This window comes from Rhagoletis pomonella, unplaced genomic scaffold (assembly GCF_013731165.1).
Source record: "Rhagoletis pomonella isolate Grant_MI unplaced genomic scaffold, Rhpom_1.0 Rhpom_scaffold_00008, whole genome shotgun sequence".
Lineage (NCBI taxonomy): Eukaryota > Metazoa > Arthropoda > Insecta > Diptera > Tephritidae > Rhagoletis > Rhagoletis pomonella.
The window spans coordinates 34,485,422-34,498,986 of NW_023458562.1; the positions used below are offsets into that span (position 1 = coordinate 34,485,422).

General features: G+C 34.4%; 1 protein-coding gene across 1 annotated transcript; it reads right to left on the bottom strand.

Moving 5' to 3' along the window:
- Positions 1–227: 227 nt before the first annotated feature.
- Positions 228–3,222, bottom strand: LOC118745284 (the record flags this gene model as incomplete). The annotated part of the gene is made up of 1 exon (XM_036478809.1): positions 228–3,222. A coding segment is annotated over one exon (2,340 nt), but the record flags the coding sequence as incomplete, so codon positions are not given.
- Between the last annotated feature and the right edge of the window lie 10,343 nt (positions 3,223–13,565).

The window sequence follows — 13,565 nt, forward strand, 5'->3', positions numbered from 1 at the left end:
AAAAATACTATTACTTACTCCCAGCAAAGAAGGTGTGCCTAGCGATATATTCGCGCGAATTGATTTGGTTTAATGATGAGCTTCATGAAGGAGAGGTCTTAGAGAAGTTACTACACGTTTGTAGGCGAAAAAATCCAACGATGTCACTTAAGGCAACGCTATAGGTTTCGAAAAAGTTTATTTCCGCATTTGCAATTAAAATCAAAAACTCAGCATAAAAATCGCAGTTTTTTTTTTTAATCTACTATCTAGAAATTTAGTTTTATTGACAGTAAGAATGGTGATTAGCCCAAAGCCAGTAAATCATATAGTCTGCTTAACTTTAAAATACGTAATTATAAAGGAAATATAAAAAATATAATCTTCTTGCATTATATACATACTTTTAAATTCGTTTACAGTGTTTTCCGAGGCTATTAAAACTATGGAGGTAACGGTTTTTGAACGCAAATTTTTTATGTACAATTTGTAGGGGCTTACAACGTTTGAATTTCGATGCTATTTGGAATTTTTTGTAACTTTTTAAATTTTAATTAAGCAGAAACTTTTTTTTTTTCCAGTTCATAACTTGTATCACAATTTGGTCGATTTATACGCCGATACACTTTCGAATTTCTACCGAACACATGGAACTCGCACATACTTATATATGTATATTCTTACTACAGACGCTAGTTGGACATTTAAAAGGCGTGACTGTCTGCTGGCGTTACTTCCGCAAGGATCGCAAGCCTAAAGGCACACATTTTAAAAGTCGAGCTGTCGTTTGATTCGCATACATACATACGTAGCATGTGTTGATAGAATTGTGGATCATGGTTCAAAATTCAATTGTACCGTTGCAGCTTCAACGCTGAGTCAGGTAGCTGTTCTTAGTTATTTTTAAACACGTAACAATTTAAGTTTTTCCGCAAACACATTGATATTCACATTAAGTGGCGTGGTCACGTGACTCTGACTGTCCGTTACTGCGTGCTGTGCCAATTGTCCCGGTCGTATGCTCGAATGGCTGCGTCGCATGATCATCGTGGGCGAACGTCCTACTTCTAATTGGGAGTTAGAATGCGGATTCAGCGTGCTCTTGCTTTCTTTTGAGCTACGCAGCGAATGTTGAGATCGGCGTTGTTGTACGTTATCGGCGTTCCAGCTTGCTACCGGTGCACCGGCCGATTTTCTACGCTTCTCCATCCACATTGCTGTGCTACTTGCCTTATCCGCGCCACCACCGCCACTACCGAAATTTTCAGCTTTCCGCTGTAGAGAGAACGGCTTGTAGGCGGCAAGCACAGCGTGTCGGCGCTTTTTGTGCACATCACTGAGCGTGGCATCGTATGGAGGTTGCGAGTGGTTCAATAGGTTGGACGCATGCGCGTGCAATGATGTCGTGACATTGTCATCCTGCGAAAACCCGCGTCGTATGGTTGTGCCCAAACACCAGGGCACCATGCTCGGCATACGTTCTTCGCTTACATTACTCGCGCTACGGTTAATGGCCTCGCTGCTATTCGGCCCGCGTACTAGTGTGGCAGACGAGTTGAAACCCATTGCACGCGTAGTTGATGGGGTCACCGGTACACGCGAGTGTAATGAACTGCGTGACATATCTTTGCGCTGCGCTCGTTCATCGGCTGAAGTCATGGCAAACTTGGAAAGGCGTTTATCGATAACAAAGAATGCTGACGATGAATTGCACACTGCTGGCGGCGTTTGGTTATGTGCGGACGTTTTTGGTTTGATATCGAGATTTTGATTCGTTTCTGAGTTACGTTTGATTTCCACCAACTTGGCAAAAGCGATGTCATTTCGCGGCACATTATCGGTGTTGTTGTAAATGGTGTTCAACGTATTTCCGGCTGCCGTATTTTGCTCTATTTTTGAAGTTATTTTAGTAGGCGTGATTTTATCAGACTCGATTTTGATCACCACATTATCGCCCAGTTGTGTCGAGTCCAAGCCTTTGATGTTGATATTGATTTGGCAGCCCGAGCAAGCGCCCTCCGTTTTCTCCACCGTTGCCGTTACCCGATTCGGGGAAGCTGAGTGTACGCTTTGTAAAGGCTGTCGAGCATATTTCGACGGCGACGCTCTTGAGCCTGACAATTCCCGAAATTCATCGACCTTTGCGCTACCATGCGCCCTACCAAAGGAGTGCTGCTTATGAATGCCTTGTTGTCTAACGCCACTGCAGCCACCCAACGGTTCAGCACGCAATCGCCGACCATGTTCGAGCGATGTGCGCCTGCTGCAACGTTCCCGGCCAGGGTAATTTGATTGGTTGGTTGGCGACGCGCTAATATGTGCGGTGGCGAGCGCACGCAAGTATTCTCGGTTGCCATTAGAGCGCCCATACTTGTTGGCAGACATGTGTGCAGATGTGCTGCCGTATTCGCGCGCCCCGGAACGGAGCCCAGCGGTTGTGCCGATACTGCTTGTACGTGTGGCAGAGCCAAGTGTTTGGTAATGCCGCCCACCATGGTCGGCCGCGCCGCGTACACGTTCGCTGTATCCACTGCCCGATATGCTGACGCGCCCAGAGCCGCCTGCTGGGTTTCCTGCAGCTGCAGCGGCCGCAGCGGTCGACGTGGCGAATGCTGTTTGACTGGCCTCAGTGCCGATGCGGGCATAACAGCCTGTTGTGTCGTTGGTAATCGGGTGCAATTGTTCGTATCTGTTTGGGTAAGACAACATCGACGACGTCTCTCGGCTATGAGTTGCCTGAGCGAGCATGCTCGCAGTTGTCGGATTTTGCTGTTGGTGATCCAATAGGAATTTTCGTCGACGAAATTGGCGAAATTTGTTTGTTGGAGGATTTTCTTTGTCATGCACAGAAGGAGTGAAGTCATAGTTGTAGAAGAATGTCTCAAAGCCTTTATGAGCTTGTTGCGGCTGATACGATGATGGATGGGCGCGTGAATTGCCCAAATTCGCCAGCGGATGTGATGGACGTTCGGCGTAGCGAAAATTGTACGATTGAATTTTGAAGGGATCACGTTCGAAGGGATCAGAATTTTGGCGTCGGTTCTGTTGAGCTTTTATTTGCTGTGTTGGATTTGGATTTTGATGAAAATCGCCCAAAGTAACTGTAGAATAGATGCACGTTAATACGTACGCGTTGTTTATGGCGTTGATATTGTACGTATGTAGAAGTAAAAAATTGTGAAAAGCCAAAAAGCGCACGCGACGTATCGGCAAACCAGAAAAAATAACAATTTCATTCGGATGTTAATTTAAAATAGAAATAAGAATTTTTGTTTCTTCTTACATATATTCCTGCGACGATTATAATTCATTGCTAATTTAAAGGACGAATTTTTTTGAAAAATTTTGTGGAGTTGTTCCTTATGCCAGCGAAACTATCAAAAATGGCAGAGAAAATATACGAGTAATTTTTCAAAACAAACTTGAGGAAAGTGCTTGACGACTTTTTTTTAAAGGTTTTTTCGATAGGAACATTATTGCTGCGACTTGTGGCTTTGTGGCTTCGAGCTGCTGCTGCTTCTAATTTCCTAAATCAAGTCGACGAAAAAACGTTTGCTTTATATTCTATGTACTTCCTCACTTTCATTTGCTTTGACTTTTCGTATGCTCATTATTAAATCACATTACAAATTTGAGTGAAATATCTAGTGACACTGAATCAGAGATGCGCCCTTAAAACATACAGGCCCCGATTAACGTAAATGGGAAAAATAGGACATCACGCCCATTCTTAAATCTTAATGGAACAAGTATCTATTTGTCAAAAAAAAAATGAATTCGGGTTGCTGGCGCACTCGAAACCCTTCTTTAATGAAATCAATTCAAAAAAAAACAAGCTTGTTATATATAAAATAATATATCGTAGAGCTTTATGCGTATAAATAAAGATATTATCAATTTTATGAATATAATCTAGATTTAAAATATTTTTGAGTGAAAAAAACTATAAGGTTGGTCGTATAAGTCGGAAAGACACAACATTCATTCCAAAAGCTATTGGTACCAGATGAGAATTGCTGCGGAACTTCGAATCGCTTGAAAGCTCAGGACGTGACTTACACCACAAATTGGCACGTATACGACCACCGAAAAATAATGCACATAAGTACGTTTTATAAACTATTTTAAATCCATTTTAATATTCGAAATTCGTTTAAAGTAAAAAAATAAGAAATAAGCGGTACAGAGAAAAGTATGCACGACGAGTTTATTGTACCCTCACTTCAGTGATGGGCAGTGGTGGCAGTTACCGAAACCCGTTTTAAACAGCGATTATCAGTGAGAGCTTTAGCTGTGTTCGCGTGCATACATTGTATGTACATATAGAATCTATAGAAAGATCTGAACAGATTTTCCCGCTTCGTCTGGTCATCGCTGGTCTATATCAGTAGCTTTGAGAGAGAGCTTTAACCCCGTTCGCGTTCATGTAAAACACGACCGAAATAACCTTTTAAACAGCGACAATCGGTGAGACCTTTTAAATTTAAATAGTTTTTACCGCCCGCTGGTCGTCGCTGATCTATATCGGTAGATTTGAGAGAGAGCTTTTAGTCATTGCGCTCGTATTAAATAGTCATATGACGCGAGTGAAGCATTTATAAGCATTCTATAGATTTTCTACGGCCTCACAGTGAGTAAAAGCTCTTTCTGATCGTAATTGATATAAAAAAGTAATAAGCGGGGAGACCGGTGCCCCACGCACCTCAATACGACATGTTTACAAGTATAGAAAGCTTAAGCAAGTTATGCGCGGAAAGCCGCTGCCCGTCACTGATATGAAACATTTATAAAGCCTTAAAATCTTTTCTCACGAAACCAAGGCTAGCTTTTACACTACACATGTTCATAAAAATTTATAGAAAGCTTTAAAAAGCTTCTCGGCAGGGATATGTTTTGGTTGGTGGTAGTAAGTTTCGATTTGTTTGAGATTTAAAAATGTTTTCCATAATATATAGTTCAATCAGTATAGCTTTGATTGTACGTGCAGGGTCTTTTTAAATTTGTTTTAAACAAAAATACGTCAGATATTTTTTTCAATATTTATTGAAAATTTTTTTGAACGTCGTTCACGTTTAAGATACGAAAAATTAAATGAAGCTTAGGCTGAGAACATACCGCAACGGATCGTGTGCGATGTATAAAACTTAATACTAATTCGAAACAAATTTATTCTCAAAAGCTCCGGACGCTGTCGAAAAAAACTAAGAAAGGCTAAGAAAGTTTATTATACCTAAACTTAATTACGAATTTAAACTGAATTTAAATTTCTATAAAAACAAAATAAAAATTATGGCTTGAAATCTAAGCGGAAGTTGTTCTTTAATGGACGAGAAAGCCTACAAAGAACCAAAAATTCTAAAACTGACCAAATAACAAAAAATTATTTTTCAATTTTTGAAAACTTGAAAGCTCCAATTTATGTTATGACTATTCAAGCTTCAAGGCTCAATGGTTCTGAGCGCGCAAAGTTAAAGAGATTACAGACGAATTTTTTATGGCATATGTATTTTCCTTCAAATCCACACGAAATCAGTCTCGAAAGCCTCGAAAGCTCCGAGCCTTAGTGACTAACGAAACTAATCTTTGCAAGCAGCATTTTCTAAACCACTAAATCACCAAATAGTTAACTGTCAAGTTTCTTAAGCCATCAAAGCTTGTCATAAGCTTTAAAAGCTCGTGTGAAAATCTGACAATGCAGAATTCCAGGAAAAGTGGAAATTACAAAACAACTGCTGGGTAGTTGAAGCACTTCTAGGCTCGCTAGTCATTTAAGTAAAAGGAGAGCACGCACACTAAAAGCTTTTTTTGCAATAAATGTTTTAAAGCTCTTCGTTTAGTTAAGCTATTAAATGACTTCAGTGGAGTTACCGTCGTAGACTCATACATACACAAGTGTACTAACGATTTTCATACAAACTTTTATCGCATTTTTAGAAAAAGATATAAAAGCAGCGTTTCCAGCACCATAACTTTACAGATGTTATTTCTAATTACAGAAATCCATTAAACAGCCACAACAGCAGGTATTCGCTAACAAAACAATTTGTTCGCAATTCGTCACACTTTCCCGCTATTTCGAAAAAAAAAAATGTATGAACATATGTACCTTCATAATTCATGCAAATTGGAGAAAACGAAACTTTTTCAACGTTTTTAAAGCAAGAACTTTTATCTGACCAAGCGCAGAGCAGATATTCATGTAACACCAAAACGACACAAACGACAAATTTTGAATGAAAAATGTTAGTTTTTTATTAAAATTTTACTAATTGATATTCGAGATTTTGTTTTTATAACTTTTCAAGAATATAAAAACTAATTAAATTTGCTTGCCAGGCTGCACGAGTGGCAAAAAAAATATTATTTGTATTTACCAAATTTAGCAAGGGCCTAGCACTCTGGCAAAAGAGCAGATGAGCTCAAGCAACATTATGCGCTCTTTTGCCAAGTGCCGGGCCACTTGCTCAATTTGGCGAAAACCTATATTGATTGAAGCAAAAAAACATAGTGAGTAGTGCGGAAATTATTTCAAACGCAATATTTCAAATTTAGAAGTCGATCTTTAGGCAGGAAATATGTTAGATATGCAATGAGTAGACCCATAATTGCAAATCTCGCACATATCCGATAGAAAGAGATTTTGAAAAATTTATTTCCATAAAAAGTGGCTAGCCTTCTTTAGAGATCTGCTGAAGTCCGCATACAAACTAGTGCATGGAAAATTGAATAGTTGCAAGAAAAGTAGTGGTTACAAAAAAGTTTGTTAAAAAATAAGTGTTTTTTATTTCATAAAATTATAGGAAATTAGCAAAGACATAAACTATGTATTATCGCACTACTCTATGTGTATTTATAGGGAATATTTGTAAAAATTAGCAAACGGCACACAAGTTATCTGACACAAAAAGGGAATTCGTAGTACTTAGTATGTAAGTAGTTGGAGCAAAAACCCATATTTGCCATATTTATTCATATTAAATGCATGCTAGTAGCGTTGTTTGAAATTTTTTTAAATAAATATTTATGCGTAGTAGCAAACAAAAAATAGTAGTGTTATGAGCTATTTATAAAAAAAAATACTATAGAAATATAATCCATCTACATACACACTATATCGCTGCTAATTTATTTTTAACTAAATATGTACATATTTTGTGCGCACAAATTGTAAATTTTTTTTTTTTGCTACTGAAAGTGGTCCCTAGCTTTTAGAAACTCAGTGGTGGCCAATGCTGAATTTTAGCGAAACAAATTGTTTTTTAGCTATAATCCACAAGCGCCAAAGAGCCATAATTTTATAGGCTTATAACTTGGCTTTAAGATCATAGCTGATTTATAGCTTTGTCCGAGCATATGGCCCATGATTTACATATATGCAGTGGTCTATAAATTTTTAAATATCTTCATTGTATACTCTATAAATTTTACACCCAACTTTTGTAGTTATAATTTGCAAGCTTAAGGGATATCTCGTCTCAAATTTTTAACTTTATCCGAGCGTATGACCCATGATTTAGATGCTGTGATCTATAAATTTTAAGATATTGCCTTTGAATAATCTATAAATGTTTAATTTTTCTAACGCTATTGACTAAATTATCTGCCTATACGACTCAACTAGATGAATATATTGCTTTCGAATTGCAAAACTCTTCAGTGGACATACTTTTTGGATAGAGCTTTTTAGAACAACCAACATTTTGAAGATACGGAATTACAAATTCTTTTAAACAAGATTTCAATCTTTCATTCAGTTCTTCTTCCCCATTTCACACTTAGTTGGCACGTTATGACAACGTGTTGCCTCGTATTTGATTCCGCCTGTATACCTAGAAATAGAATCAATGAAGATATGAAGGCTTCTGGATCTCTCACTACCCATCCTGATTCTCTACAGCTTGAGTTTTTCTCAACTTTCACGACAACTGAGTTTCTGAAAGATATACCGTCGAAGGAAAGCTATTTTATGTTTCATTTTTGATCGACAATTGGTCAAAACAGCGTGTGCTACGCGAAAGGCTTGAATGGCTGCAAGCTTTTCTACGCGTTGTTCTACGAAAGAGAACGTAAAACCGCTAGTTTTATGGTGGGTGTGTAAAAATAATTGTTGAACAAGTGTAGGCTCACTAAAAGGTGCATCAGACAACTAATTTTTATGAACAAAAAAATATTTCTTGGATGCTAGAGAATATATTTTCTCTCATAGGACTCTACTCTCTTGAAATTGGAAAACTTCTTTTTATTGCATTAATGAAGCTCTAAACTTTGCCTAATTTAAAGAAGCAGACTTTATAACTGATAAGCAAAATAAAAGAAAAAAATTTAAATTGCTTGTATTTTGATGTTGCCAAAACTCAGGTAAATATCAAACGAAATCAAAAGCTTCAACGTGTCAAAAATTTGTATTGAAATTTAGAACCATTAGAGTAAACACAATTCAAGTTACGATTTCAAGTTTAAATTGAGTAACGAAATTGCGCAATTGGGGGTTAGTGGAAACGCAATATAAAGTTTTCAAAGTAGGCGAAATATTGAAAAATTGTACTTAAACTTTCGGGTTTATTTCCCTAAACCAGCGATGAGCAGAGAGAGCTTTAACTCTGCACGCGCCTATACAAAATGTAAAGGAAGCTTAAAGGAGCTTTGCCCGCGGGCAAGACAGTGCCCATCAGTGCTCTAAACTTAATAGTTTCTCTTATTTGCCCTGCTTAATTTGAAACTACAGACTTGCCAGGAAACTCATGTTACAATTGGTTTACACGACAAATTTTTCATAGCGCAGTCTACGTTTATACATACATACGTATGAATATGTATGTGAGCACACACTGTTACAACTATAACTTTTGCACGCGACCAGCACAAAAAAGTACTTTACTTGCAAACTATAAACAATTTTTGCGCGCAATCTTAAACAAAATTAATAATTAATAGAAAAAAAATAAAGTTGGATATTTATAGATGCGGCAAAAGTTGCAAGGCCTTCAACCTTACTTTTGTCAAACAAATTTGTATTAAATGCAATAATTAAATATAGCAAAAATGCATGTTGGCTAAGGCAATTGCAAATTGTTTAATGTTAAAAGTTACGAGTTGTGGAAACTCAAAATTCAAAAACAAAACATTAAATATTTAAATATAAAACTTGTATTGTATTATAGAGGCGAGGCACAATGTTCGAAAGACAGTGTCAGCGACGGAAAGTTAAAAAGCAAACATTATGTAGTCAATCACAAGCGTTCAATGCAGTTATCGAATTTAATGAAAAAAAAATAAAAAAACAAGGCACTGTAAATAAAGCATAGCTGGCATGCTTGTCGATTGAATATGTAGTAAATATGTATGTAATAGTTAGATGTGTATGTGTAATTTTATTTACTAATTTTTGGTATTTCGAGATTTTCATGAGCTTGTATTGGAACAGACGAGCATTTTGAAAAAAAACCCACCTACTTACACAGTATCTACATGAAATATACCACTATACATAGCACGCAATTTATGGCAAGATATAAATGTATAAAATATATATTATGCTAAACAACGCAGCTTTAACTTTCAAGCAACAAAAAAAGAAGAATTGCCAGATGCAATCAATTTATTGATTATACAATACAAAAAAAAAAAAAAAAACAGTTGAAAATAAAATTTTGCTGAAACAAATGCAAATAGCCGGAAAAATAAAATAAAATAATTAAATAAATTAATAAAATTTTAATATACATGCAAAGTAATAGTTTACACAATAAATACGAGTATTCAATAAATATATCATAAAAATATGCAGTCAAAAAGGAAAGCACAGAAAAATTCAAACAAAAGCATTGTACAGGGTAACACAGCGGTGCAGTTTTCAAATGTGAGGTTAAATCTAAGAAATATTCGTTTTTGCGTTAGCTGAAAAATTCTTAAAAATTAAAAATTGCTTATTAATCAATAAATAAAAAATATGCAATAAAAAACTTAAACTTACATTTGTCACATATGTATTTTATGCAAGAAAAAAAACAAATAATATTTTTCAAAAGTAATATAACGGTTTGGCGTGCCGTTAATGCAAACTTTTTGTGTGAATTAGACAATATATTGATAAATTACAGTTGCAGCGTTAAATTTTGAAAAATTATTAAATGCACTTAACCTTAAAAATTTGCAATATATACAAAAATAAGCAAATTTAAGATTCAGAACAAGGCAAGGCAAAGAAAAGGTTGGTGCGAGAACAAAACACAAAAAAAATATAAAAATAGAAGAAACACCAAACTAAATATAAATAAAAAGTAGTATGTATGTATATAAAAATTAAATGTATCTACGTTTATATGTGTAAATGGACCATTTGAAAAAATGATAATAATAATAAATAATTTCTGCTTTGTGGTTAATTAAGAAAACTGCATACAAAAAAAATACCACTTAAAAAAAATGTTTGCTATTTACATTATTTAAATATGTGGCCATAAAAATGTATTGATTTATTAAGTAAAGCATCTAATAAAAAGCTGGTATGGGGTCAAACACTGTATAAAATGTATAACTACTTACTCAATGTAACCTAAACATAAAACTATAAAAACTAAAACTATAAAAAATATGTTATAAACAAGTTATAAGCCATAAACTTATTTACGTATCAAATTAGTAATAGCAGAGAAATGAAAAAAAATTAAACTACAAGAAGCAACACAGATTTTGTGCACAGTATTAGAAAGCGCCAGGATGACAGATGACATTGATTATTAAAAAATAAATAATAATTCGATATGTAAACAAACATTAAAAAATATATAATACATATATTAAAAAAAAATTGTACTGCACTTGCAAAAATATTATAACTATTTACTTACTTATTAAAAAAAAAATACAAAAATTATGTCTTTATGTCTATTTCAATTTATTGAAAGCTCTTTGTGACCTTTGGGAATTCACTTAAATACACGCGATATACAAAACAATGCAAAGAAAGGTGTAATATGTATGCATTTTTCAACAAAAAAAAATATATACATATATATATAAAATATCTAAAAAAAAAAAAATACGTTAGGGCATAGGACTCAAAATATGTACATTTATGAACAAAAAAATACACTTGCAGCTTTCACTTTAGCGATAGACCTAAATGTTCTTAAAAATAAAGAAAAAAAAATTCCAGTTCGCTCAGAAATTAAAATTAAAATTGAAATGAAACAAAAAACAAAAAACGCTTGCAAAAATTTGTCCAATATCTGCTAAAAATACTAAAAAACAAATGCATATTATATTTATATATAACTATGAGAGAAACCAGTTTGTCGTAAATGTTTCTAAACAAAAGAAAAACAAAACAAGTAATCAACACAAAATACTTAGAAAAACTTTACAAACTTACTACACATTAAAAAAAAAAAAAACTATAAATATTACTAAGAGCAACATATAACCTAGAAATAAATTAATGGCATAATAAGTTATTTAGGTAAGCAAAAAACTAAAAACCAAAAACCAAAAACATTTATATGCAAAAACACATATTTAATATACATGTGTATATGTAAGTAAATGCAGTATTAAAAACAATGTGGTATATGGTATTCATACATACCTATTTATTGTGTAATTTATAAATGATGCGAAGATTTTGCAGATACAGATAATTCAAGTTGTTGGTGAATAAACGAGCTACACCCACTCAAAAACAAAAAAAAAACGCTTTTTATTGTGGGATTTAATATACAGCCACGAGTAAAGAAATTAGCATGTTTATTCTAATATAATATTCACAAGTATTTTCATGAAAACATTTTTTCATTAATTTTTTATGAAAATATAGCTCATTCTATAATAAAAACTATATCAATCTCACACAAATTCTAAAATTTTTCATCAAAATGTGAAATGTTTTATTCAGAATTGTTAGCAAATTTTCGTGTATGCAGTTTTGCAGCCCATTCAGTTTTAGTACAAAAAGTGCAAGTTTCAATTCTTTATAAATTATAATTGATTTTTTACATTTTTTTTTTTTATTGACGGTGTTTAAAATTTTGATAAAAATGTTTTGAATTTTTGTGAATTAAATATACATAAAGTTTCACACTTTGATTTATATGGTTTATGTTATGAACTATATTTTCATAAAAAATTAATGAAAAATTGTTTCATGAAAATAAGTGTGAATATTATACTATTAGAACAAGGTGCATACTAACTTTTGACTCTGACTGTGCGTACATTAGAGTGTCTCACCAGATATATAAAATTTAATATATTTTAAGACTTCCCCCAAAATATTTCGGAAAAATGTTAAGATTTACGTGAGCTGGACCGATTTGCAAATACCTTATAAAATCTCCTTATTTTGATTACGTCGATAAAATGTTTAAACATTTTTATGCAGACCTTCAAAGCTTAAACTCGTTTTTCAACTGAGGTGATGTTTTTTTTAATTTATTTATTTATAAACAATTCATTTAAATCTTAATACTTTTCTGAAATGTTTTTTGGCGGAAGTCTCAAAATATAATAGATTTTGTAATTCCCATGAGAAAACAGTACCGTTTTTTTTATGGAAAGTGATGCACCCTAATTTACATACATACGTATTAAGGAATAATTATCTTTACGCTGGTAAGTGCATACATAATAGGAATGTTAGTCCTGGGATCGCGGAATCCCGGCCATTTTTACATTGCATTGAATTTTTTAAAGAATTTTTGGAATTAATCATATCTTGGAAATTACGCACTTCTTTAAAATAAAACCTGACGTCAGAGAGAAAAAAACGCCACTTTAAACTAAAAAGTAGGTTTCACACCAATTTATTTCTTATTTATTTTATAGAGAGCTTCTCAACCAATATACTTAGAAGCAATTTTTTCGATTCGGGGGTTCACGGGATTGTGATAACGACATTTCGAAAAAAGCGAAAAAATTAACATCCCTAATACATAACTATGTGTTAATCTGAGGGCACTTGTACTGTGTGTCCAAAAATATTAAGTAAGCTCCGCCTGACTGCTTTACAACGTGCATGCCCAACATGAATCATAGTTGCACAAAGCTTTCCAAAATTTTTGAAAATCTACAGAAAGCTTTCAAGGGCTTTGCCACGGTTTCGTTCGGAAACTGAATTTGAAAAAAGTAATATGTAGTTCTATTCAACGACTATCAGAGAGAACATTTAATCCGTGCATTTCTATTTCTATATGAAATCTATAGAAAGCTTTAAAAAGCTATTCTAGTAGCGTTGGATCTGTCAAAGGCGTTTGATACCGGCAGCCACTTCACGCTGCTAGAAGACATAGAGGCCTCCTCTCTCCCACAGATACTCAAACGGTGGTCGGCGAATTTTCTGAGTGGTCGAAACTCGTCAGTAATGTTTAGAGACAAATCGAGCAAACCTGGAAAAATAAAACGGGGGTTTCCACAGGGTGGTATCCTTTCAACGCTACTGTTTAACTATCATAACGCAGTTCACGAAGCTGCAGACAGCACACAGCACTTCGGGCAGCGACCGGATGTCTTCTGGTATTGCCAGAACATCACCTACATGACAAGGCGAAAATAAGGGAGCACAACACAATGCTCTGCAAGCAATTCTTAGT